The sequence below is a fragment of the Bos taurus genome, chromosome 6 (assembly GCF_002263795.3).
Source record: "Bos taurus isolate L1 Dominette 01449 registration number 42190680 breed Hereford chromosome 6, ARS-UCD2.0, whole genome shotgun sequence".
Classification (NCBI taxonomy): domain Eukaryota; kingdom Metazoa; phylum Chordata; class Mammalia; order Artiodactyla; family Bovidae; genus Bos; species Bos taurus.
Window position 1 is genome coordinate 89306067 of NC_037333.1, and position 21362 is coordinate 89327428.

At 38.4% G+C, this 21362-nt stretch overlaps 1 protein-coding gene across 2 annotated transcripts; it reads left to right on the forward strand.

Moving 5' to 3' along the window:
• Positions 1-886: 886 nt before the first annotated feature.
• On the forward strand, positions 887-21037 carry EREG (epiregulin). Of its 2 annotated transcripts, none has more exons than XM_010806225.4 (5): positions 887-1112; positions 12905-12991; positions 15066-15189; positions 16046-16195; positions 18279-21037. In XM_010806225.4, the coding sequence occupies exons 1-5, from the start codon at positions 1064-1066 to the stop codon at positions 18358-18360; spliced, it is 492 nt and encodes a 163-aa protein (XP_010804527.1). In that variant the 5' UTR covers positions 887-1063; the 3' UTR covers positions 18361-21037. The 2 variants fall into 2 exon arrangements, with proteins under 2 accessions (XP_010804527.1, XP_010804528.1); XM_010806226.4 differs by having other exon boundaries at positions 948-1112; positions 12926-12991.
• Positions 21038-21362: the final 325 nt, after the last annotated feature.

Sequence of the window (21362 nt, forward strand, 5' to 3'; positions counted from 1 at the left end):
ATTTCTCCAAACTGGGATTCTGCTGGCTCAGGGAGGACAGTGGGAATAAGCAAAGGCAGAGTGAGTTTCCCAGCCTGACTGCAGCTAGGCAACTTGTCTTGGTGAACTAGTGGGAATTGAAGTGGAGAAGTCTATTGAGTTCACAATTGTGTCTGGCCTTCTCCAAAAGGCAATGGAAAGTCACTGAAAGATTTTGTTCGGAAGGGTGACAGCATTAAGGCAAAATTCAGGGAAGTTAAATTAAAAGCAATAGGCTGATGGATGGGGAAAGCATCATTTAGGGGCTTTTTTTCATAATCACTACATTTGGAAGCCTTAAATGCTCGCAGCACGCTAGAAGCAGAGGGGCTGCAAAGGAAGGTGTAGACACACACACACACACACACACACACACACACACACACACACACCACCTCTGGACGGTGGCGGGTGTGAATACAAGGAGCCACAAATTTCAAGAACGTCCATAGGTCACTAACACACACACACACACACACACACACACACACACACACAGCTTTCCAAAAGCACGAACTAGGAGCTCCAGCCCTGGCCGAGAAACTTACTGACTCAAGCTAACGCCCGTCGTCCAGAGCAACCCAAACCACCCACCATCCGGCAGGTGACCCCACAAACCAACCCTACTGGTCCACGCTCCCCATCTCCTCCCGCATGAGCCAGGGAGGGAGATGGAAAAGTTTGGGGAGTAGTCCCCGGCTCACGAGAAGGGCATTTTCTCATTCCTCGGTCACTCTCAGGTGTTCAGAGCGGGAGGATGACATCCGGACCGTCCTCCGGCCACTCCTCCCCCGGGCCGATTATGAAACTGCGGGCACTTTGTACCTCACCCCGCTCGCTAGGGAGTACTCAGGCCCCTCCCCAGACTAATAAAGGTCGCAGCGCGCGGCCGTGGAGCTCACTTGCCAGACACAGGCCGGGTGTCCGAGAGACGCGTGGTCCCCCGTAGCTCCAGCCGCCGCCGCCGCAGCCCAGCCGGACCCCTCCCGCAGCCCGCCGGAGCCCCCGTGTCCCCGCGCCCCGACACACGCTCACCGCGAGAAGGATGGAGCCGCGCCGCGCCCGCCAGGTCCCCACGCTGCTGCTCGTCCTGGGTGAGTCCCCCGCCCCTTCCCGACGCAGAGGACGAGACTCGGGCGGCCCGGGGGGCAGTTGTCACTTTCCACCTGACTCCAGGGTCCTCCATTTCCAACCAGGTCTCTCCTTCGGCGGGGAGTCCGGTCCTTCCCTCCCGCTGCGGCTGGAATGGGATGGGGTAGGGGAGAGGGGATCGGTGTTCAGTATGCCTTTTGCTGATCAAGGAACTTGAGCTGTGTGTTGTGCGTGAATTAATACAGCTCCGTATTGGGAGAAATAAAAAGTTGAAAAGATTCCCACTCCTACCCCCACCCGCCTCCCCGCGCCCTTAGGAAAATCTGACAGTTCTAAAAAAATCCAAAGACAACGGAAAACTGGGGTGAGGGTGGGGACAGGAGGCGGGAGTAGGGACTAGACCCGCGCCTATAAAAGACTTTTGGGCAAGAAAAGCGGTTTCCTCCCGCCTGGCCTTCAGTTTTCTACATAAAACGGGCTTCAGCTTTCTGGGGTGCTGGCGTGTGCCGGCGCCGGCTTCGCGGAAGCTCCGGACTCCACGAGTGGAAACGCTGCTTGCTCACCTGGAGCTGCAGGGACACGCGGGCCCTGCCGCTTCCGGTCCCCCTACCCCCTCCCCCCTACTCCCGGGCCGCGCGCTCATCACTTGCTGTTAATTGCACTCTGTGGCCTGTAGTGGACCCGACTGAACACACAACACATACACGCAGCCTGTAGTGGCTGAGCGTACTTTAATGCATGTCTTCTTATTTGAGATAATTCAGGTGTGTTTTTTTTTTTTTGAGGGGGGGGTGGACAGAGGGGGAAAAAATCCTTATGTAACTTTACTGGTATTGAAAAAAAAAAATAATGCTATTTCCTAAACTTCAAGAAGAGTTTGGAGCTGTTATGAAAATTTTCCTAAGGAAATAAAGGTTGCCAATCTCGCGTTATTTCTGGGATTGCAATGAGGCGAATTCCCCTAACTCTACCTGTGCAGGATGTGACAGTTAAATTATTATTTCGACACACCTTATCTTAGGGGTTAGGAGACCTAATGACATGCATACTATGCATACTTGTAACTAACTCGTCCAAGTTCAAGAACACAGGTGGGAACTGGATCTGTGGTTTCTACCAAAACTTTTAAGAATAACTTCCTAGGAGTTTCTCAGTAAATAATGTGGCTTTGCTATCTTTGTTACGAAGTCTTCCTAGAGTTAGATGTCAACCTAGAGGTCAGAATAGCTTAACACTTTTTTTTTTAATTTCCCCTACCTATAAGGTTGCTTTGAACAATGCAAGTCTGTTTTGGGCCACTCATTGAGTATTCTAATTTGAGACATCAAGATCCTATGAATATCCTGGTTACTACCCACTTAGCTTATGTGTTGTGTGTTTTTGTTGTCATAAAAATGCTTAACTCCTTTATTGCATTACTTAATTATAGTTCACCTATTTCATCAGCTGCCAAGCCCATTTCTAAATGAGCTCGGCCAGTTTCTGTTTTCCCAGTTTGTTTAGGTATTTCTCTGCCACTAGGAAAGTTCCTGTTTGAAGTTCTGTATCATATCTCTACACTCTATTCAAGTTTGCAAGTCCAATAGTCGTATTCCAAAGCACATGGAAAAAGGCAAGGCCAACTGTTCTGTCTGAAATTGCCATTTCCCCCCTAAACTAAAGATTACGTAGAAATACTTTTCCCAAATATCTATCCTTCAAGAAAAAGAGACATTCATTCGAGTTTTCAGCAAACATTTTATTATTGCCTTTTTTTGTGTGTGGAATTTATATGTATTTATGTCTGTGGAAAAAAAATACAGACACTGTCATTTGAATCTTCTGCCTCCAACACATGCAGATTTAAATTGCTATACACACCCCACAATCATTTGGTCACTTTTACATTTGATAAATATTTGATATTGATGGTTCCCAAATAAAAAGGAAAACATTTTATATTGAGTCTGCAATTAATGTTCAGGGTCTCTTGATCTAAAAATCAAATATGTTCAAGGATACCTAGATGGGCTTTTGAGCATGCTCCTGAATGATAGCTCCAAGACAATTTATCCATACTTCATTGCACAATGATAGAGAATTGACAGAATAAACATTCTTTCTTGAAATCTGAGAAGCATAGATCTCAGTGAGGCAATGGCTTGCCTTAGAGTTTTCCTTTTGACCCTGAGAGTTTATGAGCTGCCTGGTGTTGGCACAGCCTGAGATGACACATCACGGGCAAAAACACGATGACAGGCCTCTCCGGTCTGGATTTTGACCCAGGCACCCTAGCTGCCTTCCGCATCATCTTGCCATATAAGCAACTTGGGTAATTGGGGTGTGTGGTTCAGCCCTGAGACCCAAATCCAGGCTCTGGGAAGGCAGATGCCTCCTGTGAACTAACCATGTTGTGTGTGAGGTGTTTTCCATGTATCCTTTACTCCTTAAAATAACTGTATGAGGTAGAGATGATTAGCCCAGTTTGACAAACGGAGAAACCAAGGCTCAGTGATGTCAGATACCTTACAAGGACTTAGAGACAGCAAATGTCAAGGTCATTCTGGGTCAATGTGTAAAGAGCCAGAGGTTTTCAGAGTTAGTTATCAGGAGCATAATAAAGTAACTGGTTCTAATAGAGAAGTCCTAGAGTAGCTTGGGGGTTGCTGCAGAGCTTAGGACCTGTTATGGGCACTGGCGTATGTGCAAAAATGGTAACTGATGGTATCACTCAAGAAACCAGGCACAAAAAAGATAAGATTATTTCTTTAAGCTCTGCTCAGATATATTACATTTTTACTTAACCTATATTCAGCATTTTTAATACCCAGGAAATGACTTTATGAAGCAATCATTGACGTCAGTTGACTGAGACCTTTGTTTCTATTTTTATAGTTTCCTAGACGTATGTTAAGTAAAGCAGTCAAGGAGAAGGAAACCCACATTCTTTTTATTCCCTGGATCATTCACAATATTGTGAATTGAATGTAGTGTTGACAAGAGATCTAGCTGGAATCTACAGCATACTTTATTAACAGTGAGAAAATAGACCTACCTATTTGGTTTTATAAAAAAAGTGCAGTGGTCCCATAGTCACTTTGGAAAACTTGAATTTGAATGTCTTCAAGAATGTTCATTTTTGCCCAGGAATCTCCCATTTCCTGGTGAATGATCATCCAGGAGATGCAAATGTCATGTAAGAAATCCTCTTTGAAGGGACTGTAAATGTAGGTGTGGTCTCCTCATCTGTCAGTCTTCACTCTGAATATAGGCCTATGCAAATTTCCATGGCTGTAACTGCTGTTGGAAACATTCCTTCAGAAGACAATGGGAAGACTCCCCAAAGCTGTAATAGGCCAGCTCCTCAGGGAGAAGCACCCTGACAGCCATTGCCTTGGTACGGCAATACTGGAACCTTTGGAAAATGATCCGGTGTCCTCTGGCGATGCAGTTTATGTTAAGGCTGGATGTCTGGTTTCAGGGCAAATAAAGGTTCAGTGGCATTCTAGGTTAAAGCATTAACTAGGATACTGTTAATAATACCCAAGACAGCTTGATAATTGTCCAGAAAAAAAGTTAGCTCAATTATTTAGGTCAAAAGCCTGAATTTTAAACTTGAGGCATGAAAGTAAGTGAAATACAAATATTTTTGAAAATCCTCAGGATAAGGGTAAAAGTCTCTCTTTCTCATATGTATGTGTAAATGCATATATGTATAATTTTCTGTACACACATGTGTGTGTCATACTTTACAGTTTTGCATTGAGACATAGTATATAGAACATAGGTTTCACATCCCGCTTCTTTTATTTCATACTTTTGGAAAGATGTATTCCTCCTTGAGCTTCAGTTTTCTCATCTATAAAATGGAGATTGTAATAACTATGCTGTTAGGTTACTGTATATGGATATTATAAATATCATAATATTAAAAATAATGAGAAACAGTTTTAAAGTCAGCATTGTTATCAGTAGTAGCAAGTTTTTCTTTTAGGAAAATGCCTCATTTGATCTTTGTAACTCCCTTGTAGCCAGGAGAGGCATTGTTTTTCCCAGTTTATAAATGACAAGACTCACTTTAAAAGGCGTTACACAGCATGTAAGGCTCCTTTTTAAAATATGGTGTACCATCTACTGTGGATGCTCCCAACTCACTTCACTTTTGGTGAAAGTTCTACTCATCCTTTAAGATTGAAGAAAAATATCAGGCCTTCTCTGATACCTCCCTGCATCTTTCTCTCACCACTGGAAAATAACTGTGCCGTCTGCCCGCCCCCCTCCCCCCAACCCCTTTGTTTCTCTCTGAATCCTCCTATCCTACTCTTTTCTCATCACACTGTGTGTATCTGGCCCTGTCTTTCCTTACTGATGCTCAGCTTTTATCATTCACATTGTAACAGACTTATGTTAACCAGTCAATGACTATCATTGGAGGGATGATGAGAATGTATTTAGGGTTCTTAGCACTCTGTTTTGACTCAGACAGCTGTTCTTTGAAAATGTGCTTGCAAAGTCAAATATTTTGGCTGAACAATAGTTTTTGAAAATCCAATTCTGTTTAATAGTAAAGTTGAACACCTTTTCTTCCTTGTTTTCCCCATTTCTGTCTCAGTGTAGTCTGTATTCAATGACAGTACGCCTAACAAAATTTAAGTGTATCAGCACTGTGTGTGTGTGGATGGATATGTGTATATGTGTATGTGTGTGTGTGAGAGAGAGAGAGAGAGAGAGGGAGGGAAATAGGGCAATGATATAACTGAATGATGGATAATCAGCAAGAAAACGTATTCTAATCTAAATTCTCTCTCTCCTACTCCACCCTGCTCCCCGGTGATATTTTCAAAGATAAGGTAACCTAGCTGCCGAGAGATAAACAGTATCTGAGCTAGAACTCTCTCCATACCTCACGGATCTGCCGGGAGGATTTTCCAGCCTTGGGTCTATTTAGACTATGGTTCTTTGTTGTGGACTGTTCTGTGCATTGCAGGGCATTTAGCAGCAATCCTGGTCTGTACCCACTAGATGTCAGGAGCAGCTCTGGTTGTGACAACCCAAACTATTTCCAACATTGCTAAATGTCTCTGGTTGGCAAAATTACTCCAGGGTGAGAAGCACCAGCTGATGTTTTCCATTGCTAAGAAACATTGGCCGCTCGTAAGTTGCAGTTCGAATAATCAGTGCTTAAGTTACTAAGACAAATAAAATTCATGTTAATGGTAAGCTCATTGCAGATATAAAAGCAATTCTAATGTTAAAAAAAATCAACTTAGCAAGTTTTATTGCCGATTTTAACACCATTTTCCCTGAATAATGATGAATCTTGTTTATGATGGAGTCATTCATTCTCTCTCCAATCATTGCATTGCTAACCACCCCATGCCCCCTTTCATAATTCTGTTCTCTTGACTCCCGCAAGACTGAACTTTCCTTTTTCCTCCAATTTCTTTGGTCATTTCTATCCACTCCTTGTCACCTATTTCTGAAGTTCTATGATTTTCCATTCCATACTTTTTCCTTTGGAACATTTGAATGACTTCTATTTTTGAAGGTAGTATTTCCTCATAAGACTTTCAAATAGATCCTGTCAATTCCATTCCTATTCTTTTACTCAAGATCTTTTTTCCCAGGTACCTCATAAATATAAATAAATGATACATGAACTGCAAACCCAGATTCCTTCATTCGTTATGTCCCCCGTCATGTCTACTAGCTACAAACAGTGCCACAAACCTGCTGTCCTGCCTGTGTTATCTACTCTCGTAATGGCACCACCTTCCATGGTATTTTCTGGTCAGAAACATGGTATCATCTATGAAATTCCTCCTTCCCTCACCACCACCTGGGATCTAGCCTATAGTTAGAACAGAAGCTATGCCCTTTGCATCAGTTTACTTTTCAGCATCTTGTTCAGTATCATGCATATAGAAGACTCTTGGTAGACATTTGTTGAACAAATATTATTAGAAACAGATAATTACTAAAAAGTTAGTATAAGTTAAGTTGCTTTCCTTCCCTCTCGTTTAATCACGTGTAATTAAGCCCTTCCCACCCTTCGGTTATGCTAAGGATGCACATATGCTTTGCACAAAAGTTGAAGTCTCCAGTGTTAACCAAAAAATATATTTTCACAAAATAAAATTTCTTAGCAGCTCCCATTATGCTAAGTGCATCACACAGATTCTTGGAATGAAATGTAATTAGCCTTAAGGCTTTTAAAATTATATTTTATGTACTTGTTTTCTCCTCTTTTCTTTCTTTCTTTTTTTTTTTTTTTTGAGGCATACTGATGAAAACACTATCTTTTTGCAAATTCATTTTTGGCAATGAGCTTCTGTAAAGAATGAATAATAACAATAGTATGCTTCTAAAAATGCTAAGTTTTCAAAGTTGTAGGCCACAATATGACCGTAAAGAAGGAAGAAAAGGCAAATGGCACACACTTATCCAAACTGTTTCTCCTTTAGAAGATTTTTCTTTTGAGACAATAATGTAATAGTAATTTAAATTTCTGAATTGAATCAATGGGGATACATGTAAGAAGCAAGATGGAAGGGGGTAAAGATAGAAAAGGTGCTGAAAGGATCTTCCATGAAATATTATCTTGAAGAAAAAAATACATTTTCAATAGATAATTTGAAATAATACCCTAGAGATGAATCTTTGGTTTTAGAGGTTGCACATTCCATATTTAGAGCTCTTAGTCACAAAATTTCAAAACACCCAGATTAGTAAAAATTGTATACTTTATACAGTAATGGATATGCCTTCTCCTATATTATGAGAACATTTCCATTATGAATAAGATAGACAGCTTTAAAATCCATTTTTATGATAAAATAAGCTCTAGTTTCATATTTTGACACACACTTCTTGATTTGAATAGTTTTAAGTATAGTATTGTATGATAACCAAAATATATGAGCATTTTGAAGTATGATTTAGAAATTATTGCCACAGATTTGAAGAGTTATTTAATGTCTCTGAACTGAAAACTATGGCTTATTACATCTTCTCCTGATACTTTACAAAGAAGATCTTATGGCTGTATTTGAAATTCAAAATTCAAGACTTATTTGTAACCTGTCATTATATCAACCTCTGGTTTCATTCTGTTATCCTGTTTTTATCTAAATAGTTACTGTTGGCTTTTACATTTATTTTTAAATGATGCTTAGTGGTAAAGTTAACATTAAAAGCTGTAGAAAGAAAATGATTGCTGGCAAGAAGCAAGGTTTATGCTATATAGATATACATTATGATATGTATATACTATTATATATGCTATTTTCTGAGAAATAGGCTGTTACTAGAAAGTCTTTCAGTAGTGCTTTTCAGTGTCTGATGTGATAACAGAGCTTACAGTTATTTTAACTTTATCTAATAGTGGCATTTAAGACAAAAAGACATCTGGAAATGATGAAGGCATATTCACTCCTTGAAAGAAAGTATACAAGACCTAACAAGCCTAGTATGTTAAAGACAAATCCTAAAATTACAGACTGCCCTGGAAGAAAGTAGAAAACTAACAGTTTTGTGAGTAGGTAGGCATGTGACCAAGCAGAAGTGTGAGCAAAGAGGATTTTGCTGCCTGTTTGGGCTGGGCAATTACTGTGATTCATAATGAGTTGGCTGTTCTGGTCTAAATATCCGAAAAGGTTAAATTAGGAAAATAAGGTGCATTCCTTTCATTCTGTAACCCATCTCATTTTATTTTGGGTCATTTGTATTTGACTTGATTGTTATTGAGGAGAGTCATTTTATCTCTGAGAATTGCAGTTGATGATTGCAGAATAGGCTTGGTTAACCAGTCACCAAATCTCAGTCTCCATCTAGATGGCCCCTCAGTGTGGCCAGAAGGAAGCAAGGACAAAAGACACCGTATGCAAAAAAAAGGACATTTTCTACCTTTAGCATTCCTTCTGACTGTCAGGCACGCACTTTTCACTTAATGCCCCAGGGCCCAGGACATTTAGTGCCCCCCGCCACCCCCCAGTGGAGCGAGGGCACTCAACCTCTCCCACGAGCTGTCCCCAGTATTGTGTAAGGTGTAGGCTCGGCCCTGACTCACAGAGTAGAGGTGATTTGTATCCTGTGAGTCACCAGTGCCACTTCCTGCTGGCACATTTGAGATTTCACTGAAACAAATCTCTGAAAGGTGAAGGTAGATGAATAGGCGAGCTTTAAATTTCTGAAACCCATTTGGAAATTGGACAGAAATAATGGGCTCCAAAGACAGTTTTGTTTTCTTAACATTATTGACATAGAAGTTCCAATGGCTAATTTTGTGTTTACAAATTACCATTTAGCGTGAAATTCCTCTGTATGGTAGTTACCAATGTAGGGCTGGCCACCAATCTGTTTGCTGACATTATCCAAACTCTATATCCAAATAATACCATAGGGTTATGTTTTCTCATCAGGGACCCATGGTCAAGATCAAAAATTCAAATATAAGATTTGCAATTGACCTAGAGAAAGATCATTATGTTCAATTAGCACTAAAGTCATGAAAAACTTAAAGATTAAGGAAATATACAGATAGGACTTCAGCATGTATCCCTGTATGACTTTAATGAGTAGTGATTTATAATTGGATATGAATGCTGGATGTTAAAATTCTTCATGGGTTAACTTTTTCAATCTTTTGATCGCTTCCCACTATTCCTTTACCCCATTTTGCAAGGCCCTGGGCTAAATATGAGGTTGAGGAAAGCTTGAAAACCAGTTTTGAAGCAATAGAGCTGTGTGGATGAACACATGATTTAGAACCAATTTTGGTAGTTCATTAAGAACCAGTTTTGGTAATTCTTCCCAAGTGGTGCTAGTGGTAAAGAATCTGCATGCCAGAGCAGGAGACACAAAAGACGCGTGTCTTATCCCTGGGTCCCCCTGGAGAAGGAAACTGCAACCCACTCCAGTATTCTGGCCTGGAAAATTCCATGGACAGAGGAGCCTGGCCGGCTACAGTCCATGGGGTTGCAGAGAGTCAACCACGACTGAGCACTTACAAGAACTGAACACAGTAGTTCATTGGCTACATATATCTGTGATTAAAGTGTAATCTAACACTGTCATTTGAGAACTACGTTTAAAATCATTTACAATTCCATCTATAAAATACCCGGATGTGGGATTAATGTACCAAGTCTCATAGAAACCATCCTGAGAGATGGACTATGTCCAAGGGAGCGTCACAGGTTAGAACAGCCCAGTTTTTGTGGAGGCACGCCCTGCCCTGAACATTCTTTTAATTCACAAAGACAAATATTTCACTTGTGGCTTGACCAACTGGAACAAAGTTTCCAACAGTGGAAAAACTAACAATATGAAAAACTTTTGAGAAAAAAAAAAAACCAACAACAACTAATAAGCAACACCTCAGAGCAATTAGCTGGATTTTATTATAATAGTCGCAGGTTGCATTTGTAAGCAGTTCTGAACAGGAAAGGCTAGTGTCTGATTTCTGCAAAGAGTGAAGAAACCATCCTTTGCAGAGAAATGTACATTTGCACAGTGGACCTGGCTGGCCCTTTTGCAGTAGGAGAATCGATAAGATCTCCTCACATCAGTTGAAGAGCCGTTGAGGAATAGGAATGTCAGGGATGTAAAAACACACATTTGAAACTCCAGCTTATCTTGAGCAGATTGTATAAATTAAAGGAAGTAATTCTTTATGAGTGAAAGTTTATGGCAAAATTATATCGAGAAGTAGAATGATATTGGCTTGGATAAAACTCTAGCTAATTCACCCCTGAAAAAATGTGTGGACAGTTATCCTTTTCCATCTCTGTTCAACTGACAGTAGAATCCAAATTTTAGCCATTTTTTTGTCATTTAAGAAAGATTTTTTTTTTTCCTGTAAGGACAATCAAAGTATCATTTATATTGTAGGAGAAATATGGAGCAAGGAGGTGATAGTTCTAAACTTTCCAAAAGATATTTTCAAGTCACTGAAAGGTTATGAGACTCGATGTCATAAGATGTACTCCTAACCCTTATCTTCTATAATCTCTAGATAATTGGTCTTGGATAAGACATTTAATTTAACTACACTGCAGTTATTGAGGTTAATATAACCACTTCAGAGGATTATTATCAGTGTCAAGTTTGAAACATTAAGAAATTACAAACTCTGATGCTTATGTTTTACTCAAATCATACTCAATTTGCTTAACATGTACACACCTCCTCTGATTGTGAAAAAATAAAATTCTTTATTATATGGAATAATTATCCTTTAAAATACCAAAATACAGAGAGATTTATAACCTTGTTATAGACCAGTAGAGGGCACTATCCACATATACTACTTCTCAAAACAAGCTAGCTGTTGAATGGCATGGAACATTCATGAGTCCCATTTCATTTAATTCTCCCCCAAACTCTATAATTTGGTAAAATTGAGATCCAGAGAATTTAATTAATTTGTCCATTAATTGCATAGCTCAGGTTTTCTCCCAGGATTGCCTTTCCAACCATACTTTGTTGCCTCTTTATGGCATTAAATACTCTGCTTCAGTTATATTTAGCTGAGTTCATTCCCTGTAATGTCCATTATACTTTAGTGTTATTGCCTGTTTCCAAATTCTGTAATGTGGGCAAAGAACAACATTGCTGTGTACTCTGAAGAAAGTTACTTAAACTCTTTATGCCTCACTCTTCTCAAATGGCTAGTCGGGAAAACAGTAATATCTTCTTCAAAGAGTCACTGAGTGGATTAAGAGGTAGTATAGGTAAGGATGGGCTTCCCTGGTGACTCAGATGGTAAAGAATCGTACTGTGATGCTGGATACTCAGGTTCGATCCCTGGGTCAGGAAGACCCCTGGAGAAGAAAGTGGCTACCCACTCCAGTATTCTTGGGGCTTCCCTCATGGCTCAGACCATAAAAAATCTATATGCCCACACATAGTACATGGTCAAGAAATGTCAACTGCTGCCAACTACTACCACCAACACCAATAATGTTTATTATATAACAGTTACACATATAACTTGGAACGAGTGATTAAAGAGCAAATACTCCTAAGAAGAAGAGTAAAATTCTCTTCAGTAAACTTTCCTACAATTAAAAGGATTCTTCCTATTCTTTCCATGCAATTCACAAACTTCTTGCAACATCCTGGTGCCAGTCCCCCAACATTTATCTTTTCAGGGGAGACACACAGTGAAACACCTTGTTAATCTCTTATTGGATGACAGAAGCTGTATTCTAAGGCTCAGTATGGTTCATGCAGCATGTGTATCCCTTCCCATATTGGATAAGATATGTTCTGACTTTACTTAGATTACATATTGTGCATTAAAATCTATTAATATTTTCAAGTGTAATACAAAGAGTACCTTAGGTACTTAAATCAACAACTGATGTATCTTCAGTTGAGAGTCCTATTTCATTGTGACCATAAATAGAAGCTGAGTTTTATTTGAAGCCTTCTTTGTGATAGGTTCTACTTTGGAGCATTGCTCTGAACACATCATGAAGTAAAACGGTGGAAATTTTCCAGTTGCTAAGCTTCTTGAGAAATCAGATGGTAAAACCAAGTCTTTGAAAAGGTTACTGTGAAATGTTTAGAGCAGGTCATGTTTGTAACTCTGAATGTAACGCCATGGCTTTTACCATGGGACACAGAGCTGGGTGTTCATTTATTTTCAGTGATATGCCTGTTTCCATGAATTATTTTCTTTCAGGGTTTAGAGGGATCAAATTATTGAAATAATTAAAAGAAATCTGCAAATATTGTAATTATGTGGAAATCTGGTCAGAGTTTCTTTCTTGAAGCATCAGTTATATATTTTATTTTTCTCCATAAATAGTTTTCTATCTTCTTCAAGCAGTCTTCAGTACAACTGTGATTCCTTCATGTATCCCAGGAGAGTCGGGAGATAACTGCACAGCATTAGGTAAGCCCAGCTTTGTCAATGTTGCATCAAATAATTATGCATTCTTAACAGAAATGTAAACTTAAAGACTATAAATATGAGATAGTGGGAAAAAGAGAGGCGAATAGCTGCTCTATTAACAAAAGAACTCAATGATCTGGAAAAATTATATAAAGGAGTAACTGGAGGCAGAGGGCCTGGATATCTAGTTGTATGTGAAAATTTGATCTTAAAGAGAGGGAAAAAAGAAAATCAGATTCCCTTTGATCATTTCAGAACTTTGCTACGAAACTACTGGGAGAGGTTGGATCCCAGGCAAAATAGGCAAATTTGAGCTTTGTACACAGTAGATAAAGTATTTCGTTGTTGTTTTTTGTAAAAGGAACAAATGATGTCCTGTATTTTGAGTTACAGCAATCATTCAGAAAATATCTATAGAGTACTTAATACATGCCAAATACTGTGCTTAGGTGGCACTAGTGGTGAAGAAGTAGCCTGCCAATGCAGGAGATGTAAGAGATGTGGGTTTGATCCCTGGGTAGGGAAGATCCCCTGGAGAAGGGCATGACAAGCCCCTCCAGTATTCTTGCCTGGGAAATCCCAAGGACAGAGGAACCTGACGGGCTATGGTCCATAGCCTCACAAAGAGCCAGACAGGACTGAAGCAACTTAGCATACATGCACACAGATGAGTGGTGCATTGTCGTATCTTTGGACCCCAGGGGACTCTGACTGTGGTTCAGGAGAGATCTGCTTTATATTCAGTCTGAGTTATTGAGTTCAGAGTTATCCTGAGTAACCAGAGTAGTACACCTCTTTTCTTATCCTTCCTCATTATACTCTAGGGGTTTGGTCTGCCTCGCTCCCTATTTTTGGCTATTTGAACAAGAGTATAAAGTCAAGATGCCTTGTTTGATTATTTCATATAGACTCTTCAAATTTTAGGTCTTCCCTAGTGGCTCAGATGATAAAGCGTCTGTCTGCAATGCAGCAGACCCAGGTTCAATCCCTGGGTTGGGAAGATCCCCTGGAGAAGGAAATGGCACCCCAGTCCAGTATTCTTGCCTGGAAAATCCCATGGACTGTGGAGCCTGGTAGGCTACCGTCCATGGAGTCGCAAAGAGTCAGACATGACTGAACAACTTCACTTTCACTTTCTTCAAATTTTAGTAATTAAAACATTCTAGGGATTCCTTGGTGGTCCAATGGTTAAGACTGTATGCTTCAACTGCAGGGGGCATGGGTTCAGTCCCTGGTTTGGGAACTAAGATCCCACATGCCACACGGCCAAAAAAGTAAATAAACTGTTTAAAAAAAAAAAGCTCTTAATAAAAAATTATAAAGTAAATGTTATGTGTAGGTTGTAGCACTATTCTAAAGAGGCTACTGTTTTCATGGTTGTATTTGTGTAACCAAGGCATTTATAAGTCAGGGTTTGTTTAGGTCACGTTCAGCTCTTATCATTAGAGACTTTGATTTTGGGTTTGGGGTGGTGGTTTAGTCATAAGTCATGTCTGATTCTTTTGACCCAATGGACTGTAGCCTGTCAGGTTCTTCCATGGGACTTTCCAGGCAAGAATACTTGAGTGGGTTGCCATTTCCTTCTCCAGGGGATCTTCCTGACCCAGGGATCAAACCCTAGTCTCCTGCATTGCAGGCGGATCCTTTACCGACTGAGCTACCAGAGAATGCACACCAAAACAAGCCTTGTTGGCTTAAAACCCTCTATAGATTTAAGCTGTCTTAAATTAATTAATGGATTCAGCTTGCAAATGTCAGAATTATTTGAAAAAATTAGACAACCTTATTTGGATAAGTGAATAACCGTAAAGTATTATGATTTTTCGTGTGTGCCTTCAACTTACCTTTTCTAACCTTAAACATTGTCTTTTGAGAATTTTATTCCCAGTTTTTATTTTGTTTTGTTTAGTCCATTTTCCTTTGGGAATCCAGTGTTTTGCTTATTGCTCTAGAGAGTATGATAACTAAAGTGACTTTTTGTCCACAAATGCCTGAGAATGGTTACGATTATGAAAGGATGATACTATTTCGAAGAAAGTAACAGAATACATTCCACTTGGTGTTTCTTTCACAGTTCAAACTGAAGATAATCCACGTGTGGCTCAAGTGTCAATAACAAAGTGTAGTGCTGACATGAATGGCTACTGTTTGCATGGACAGTGCATCTACCTGGTAGACATGAGTGAAAATTACTGCAGGTAATGTGCCAAACACAAACAAACAATATCTTAAAAACCCATATTGTCTCTCTTTCTTATCTTCTTAATAAGTACTCTATTATTTCCATGGGCTGCAGTTTTTAGTATTATTAGCATGCAATTTATATTTACTATTATAAACTTTATTTTTTCTTTTAAGTTGTGCTCTGTGTGCTAAGTTGCTTCAGTTGTGTCTGACTCTTTGTGACCCTATGGGCTGTAGCCCACCAGGCTCCTCTGTCCATGGGATTCTCCAGGCAAGAATACCGGAGTGGGTAGCCATTCCCTTCTCCAGGGGATCTTCCTGACCCAGGGATCGAGCCCAGCTCTCTTATACCTCCTGCACTGGCAGGAAGGTTCTTTACCACTAGTGCCACCTCTTTTAAGTTGGGGAACAAAGAGTAGAACAAATGGTAGTTATCAGATTATACAGATACTTCAGGGGTGTGGAATGGGGAGGGCTTCAGATATCTTCCTCTCACACTTACCACAATAGCAGGTCAACTTTTAATCTTTTCACTGGACTTATATGTCAGCTATTGTTACAAGCATTGACTCCACTGATTTAGACAAAAAGCACCTCAAACCCACACAACATACAAAACACCATTGTCAGCCACATTGGCAGCTGAATAAGACTATCATTTTAATATAACAGTTGCGATTTGAGAGCTTCATGGGGCTCTTTTATCAAAGTTGGGCCAGCTTTCGGGTCAGTCTTTGAATTCATCTTTACAACTTTTGGCAGACCTTGTTGATATCTTGCTTTATAGTGTGAGATGACCTCTTATGAGATTAATTCAGAACCAAGATTGCTCTTTAAAATAATTGATCTTTCTCTTCCATTGTCCTTTAGGTGTGAAGTAGGTTACACTGGTGTCCGGTGTGAGCATTTCTTTTTAACCGTCCAAAAACCTCTGAGCAAAGAATATGTGGCTTTGACTGTGATTCTTGTTATCTTGTTCCTTGTCATAGTTGCTGGTTCTATATACTACTTCTGCAGATGGTAAGCCAGTGTTTTTGTTTTTTAATACTCTTCCTATGTAAATTACCTTTATACAAGACACACAAACTGGGTAAAAATATGGCAAAGTATTATTTAGTGGGAAAAGACAGACTGCACCAAAGATATTTTTAAGGAAGTTTCAGCAGCAGAACATCTGGACTTGACTCTGTTTTGGGCTCTGTTATTTATTACCTCTGTGACCTTATACAACTTAAACTAAGAGTATCAGTTCCCTCCTTTATAAAATACAAATAGAAATCCTTATTCTACGTTAATGACAGGATTATTATCAGTATTGAGTATAACACATGCAAAAGTAAATCATAAGGCATCATGCCAATGTTAAATTTAGCCACTTGTATTCAATTTATTAGATTGAAGTTTGTATTTCATAAAATATACTTTGTAAACTAATAACCCCAGAGGCTTAGGATCTTAAAATTTAAGGCAGACTAGTAGAATCGAGTGTCCAGATAATTGTAAGAGCTTACTTTTAAAAATTGGTTCATGCCAGTCCCTTAAAATTCCATCTTCAACACTCCATCTGTGTACAGTGCTGTACTTATATATGCTGACAACTGAGTGGGCATTGAAACTTTTGAGCGTATATCAGATTGGCTGTTTTTTAAGGTTAGTATCAGGAATAGTATAACTTAAATAGTGTGTGTGTTCAGTCTTATCCAACTCTTTGAGACCCCATGGACTATAGCTTGCCAGCTCCTCTGTCGATGGACTTTTCCACTCAAGAATACTGGAGTGGGTTGTCATTTCCTACTGCAAGGGAACATCCTGATCCAGGAATCAAAACGGAATCTCTTGCGTTTCCTGCATTGGCAGGCTGGCTCTTTACCACCGTGCCACCTGGGAAGCCCTACTTAATAGTAGCTGCCTTTAAAATGTCTCCATGAAATCCTCCTTATTTTGGAAGGGCTACAAATTTTTCAGTGTACATTTGAGTGAATTTTATTTTATTTTTGCTGAAAATAATGCACTTCTACTTTTGAAGCTCCAAAAATGTTACTTTTACAAGATTAAATTTATTTGATCTGTGTTTACTTCTAAGTATTCATCAAATTTTAATATCTTTTTAATTAGTTATGATCACATAACTGAATATTATTACACCTGAAACACACCTGAAAGGTCTTTAACTACAATCCTTTCTTTTCTAAAGATGAGAAAGTGAGACCCAGAGAGGGAATTGACATGCCCTGGCTTGTCTAGTTGACAAGTAGCCAGATCAAGGCTAAACAAAGGTTTTCCTAATCGTGTTTTTCAAGTAAGCAAAAACATTATGCAGTTTCCTTAAGTCTACATGATTCATCTTCAAAATGGGTAGAAAATGAACTCAAAATATTAGGTAGACAGCTTTAATGAATGAGTGAATGAAGATTCTGAACCACTAGATTTATGAATCCTAGCTAGGAGAACTTGCCAGGTTATGTAATCCATTTGTACTTTACTTTTTTCATCTGTAGAATGGGGATGATAATGCTAAGTGTAAGGATAAAATAAAAAATGAATATATATCACTTAAAACATTGTCAGTCACGTAGTAATTGCCTGATAAATGTTAGTTATTTTTATTTTTATTGGTGATAACATTACATTAACATGATAGGTAGAATATAATAGGGATATTCAAAGTATTTGCACTTTTTTTCTTATTTGTAATAAGGAAAGAAGGAAGAAAAAGGGAAGGGAAGACAGAGAAAAAGAAAAAAATGATAACAGTCCAGGATTAAATGTGGTCACATGCTCTCCTGGAATTTTACAATTTTCATGACCATCTGAAAGCCTCTGAGGAGTTCTTTAACTGCATTTCACCATTTCCTCCCGAATTTATTTGTCCAGGGAAACTGCTCCTTGCCCCCTCCCTCTTTTCTCAGCTTCAACCTAAACCTGGTTACCTGTGTCATTTTGGAAGCACCATGCTTAAGTGCCTTTAGAGTCCAAGTATTTGTTTCTTTTTTTTTTTTTTAAACTTTACATAATTGTATTAATTTTGCCAAATATGTTAGCATATTTTGCTCTTATTATTGTTAACTACAGTGCTAATGATTTCATTTCTGAATATTTCTAGGTACAGAAATCGAAAAAGTAAAGAACCCAAGAAAGAATATGAAAGAGTGACCTCAGGGGATCCGGCATTGCCGCAAGTCTGAATGGTGCCATTAAGCTTATGGGCAGGAATGCACTGCATGCCTGGTTATGTTAATATTCCTATTTTATTAATAATATTTATGTGGGGTCATATGTTAAGTCAACAATGATGTATTTTTTCATATGCTAAGAAAAGTTTTTATTTTTGTTTTATTTTTAACAGATTGCTAATGTATAATGTACACAAAATATTTAATATAAAAGGAAAGTGGATATTTTTGTAAGAAATCCTTTCCTGGGCTAAATGCTTTAATGAAAACTTTTTTGCCTGGTGTACAATGCATAGGAGTGAACAATGCCCAGTTCGTTGTTTAGAAAGTGTCAGCACGTGACAGATTTCTATAAGCCAAAAATATGGTCAAACCAATTTAATGTATTTTTCTACTCCTCGAATCAATGATAATTGGTTTGACTATATCAGAGTTTGGTGTCTGAGTTGGCACCACTGTGCCACGTATTGAAACACTAATGCTATGGGAATTGGGGAGAAGCAAATATAGATCTTGAGCTAAACACTACACCCTCTGCTCCCTCCACTCACACATTCTCACTGTTTACTGCCTGGAAGGAAGGTGCGCCATTCTCTATGCCCATTCACAACTCCTGTGGATATTAGTCATCCATCTAATACAGGGGTTCCCAACCCCCGGCCACAGACTGCTCCCAGTCCACAGCTGGCTAGGAATGGGCCACACATCTGGAGGTGAGTGGCAGGCAAGCAAGCAAAGCTTCATCTGTATTTACAGCCTCTCCCCATCACTCACTTCTCCCTGGTGCATGGAAAAATTGTCTTCCACAAAACCCGTCCCTGGAGCCAAAAAGGTTGGGGACTGCTGATCTAATAGATTTTCCTTAAGAAAATGAATTGAGAAAACTTTTACCATCTTTTATGTAATTTTATGTATAGCTTCCCAATGTCCTTTTTTTTTTTCAGTACATTTATGCTAGGTAACTGTTGCTCATGAACTAATTAAAAAAATCCACACATGAAGCCAAAATTTGTGCTTCTTTTTTGAAGAGTATTTATTTCTATATGAACTTTGCTAAAGAATTCTACAGTTAAATCAGAGTCCAAAATTTGATGGACTAAGTGTTATTTTAAAGTATAATATAAGACAGTTATTCTATATATAGTCTAAAGAGATCTAAAAGCATGTTTCTGTTTCCCATTAATATAGCTGAAGTCAAATGTGCTGTGTAAGGATATGTTTTTAATCCTACACATCCTTATTGACATCTACTGTATGTAAGGGAGGTCTGCTTATTTTGAGTAATATTGATTGCTTAAAAAAAATTATTGATGAACCAAGAAATCATCTGAAATCCATTTATTTTGTTACAAAAGGGAGTCATATTGGTTTATCTTGAGCATTTCAATTCATATTACATAATTAATTGTAAGTGGTTTGGGATGTTAAATCTTTATTTAAGGATGCTTAAATAAAGATTAAAAACTAGCCCCTGTAAAAGTTAAATTTTTATTTATAATTTGATATTAAATAATAAAAAAGATAGGACACAGATTGGTTTTATGGGTGAAAATTAATTTTTAAAATGTTTTAATGAAGATAATGCTGGGCAAACATTAAAAAACCATTGCCATTAGCTCATGTTTCTTACAAACAGAAAAATTTGGCTCATATTTAGTCTATCTTCCTTATTTTACAAATTTCTCACTATATATATTTCTAGAAAGATCTATCTATGTCTAATGTATTGAGACTAAATGCAAACCAATGCATAAATACCTAGTTTGTGGCTTCCCACCAAGACCACACAGTAACCCAGTAGACATACTCTATAACCAAAGAGGGTCTAAGATTGATGCTAAAGATAACCTCATGATCAAGATTTGTGTAATTTATTAAATATTTAAAATACAATCAAATGCCACTGTTCTTTTGGACATTCTTTGTTCTTATCTCTTTGCCAAAGTCAAAGCAAGGAGAGAGATGGTGCATTGGGAGGACAGATTTTTATTTCTGAGTCCTGAGAAGAGGATTAGTTAAATTCAACTGCCCTGAGGTGTCAGATCAATTTCTATGTACCAAATACATGATATTAGCTTCTAATTTCTATTGAATTCAGTAAAAACTCATGTCTGATCCATTTTGCTATTTTTGCTGCAACAGTCAGTATGTAGACTTTTGGGAAAAAATGTGTTTAACTTGCTGCCCAATAATTTCTGATTTTTGTCTACTCTTATTCCTATGGGGAAAAGGGGAGTAACAACCTTTATATAAACAGTGTTGCTTGAGTAAATTTTAATGTTTTGACTGAAGAATAATTTTATCTAACACATGCCTGTTATTCAAGTTGGATGAGGTTAAATGTAAGATAGTGAATTTCTCTCTGCTTTTTTTGCACTCTGTAATTGCACTTTTTACGTTTGAAGAGCCATTTTGGTATACAGTTTATATTAAAGATGCTGTAGAACATAAAGTTGTATCACATGCAGTTTAAAGTAACTTATTTGACAATGAATTTTATCGGAGTACTGAATTGTATCAATTTGTTTGTGTTCCATATCAGCTTTGATAATTGTGTACCTTAAGATATTGAAGGAGACTATAGATACTTCACAGGATATTATTAATTTTTATTTATTTTTTGTTGGAAACTGGAAAAAACAAAATTGAAAAATAAAAATGCATGAAACACCTTGCATTAAAAATGTCACTGATTGATGGAGTCTCTTTTGTTTTTCCATACTACATTAACGGGCTTAAAAGCAGTGACAGGACTATAATGTGTTTAAAGACATTGGTTTTAGTTTGGGAAAGCACTATGTAAATTTATCACAGATTACGGCCTACCATAATGAAGAATTTCTTTGAAATGTAAGGAATTACATTAATTATAAAATTCTAGCTGTTAGTATATTTTAAAAGAATATTCTTAGAGAGTACTTGCTGTATAGCATGCACAAGTCAGCTCACTGCTCTGTGATGACCTTGCTGGGTGGAATGGGGGGTGGCAGGAAGGTCCAAGAGAGAGGCATATA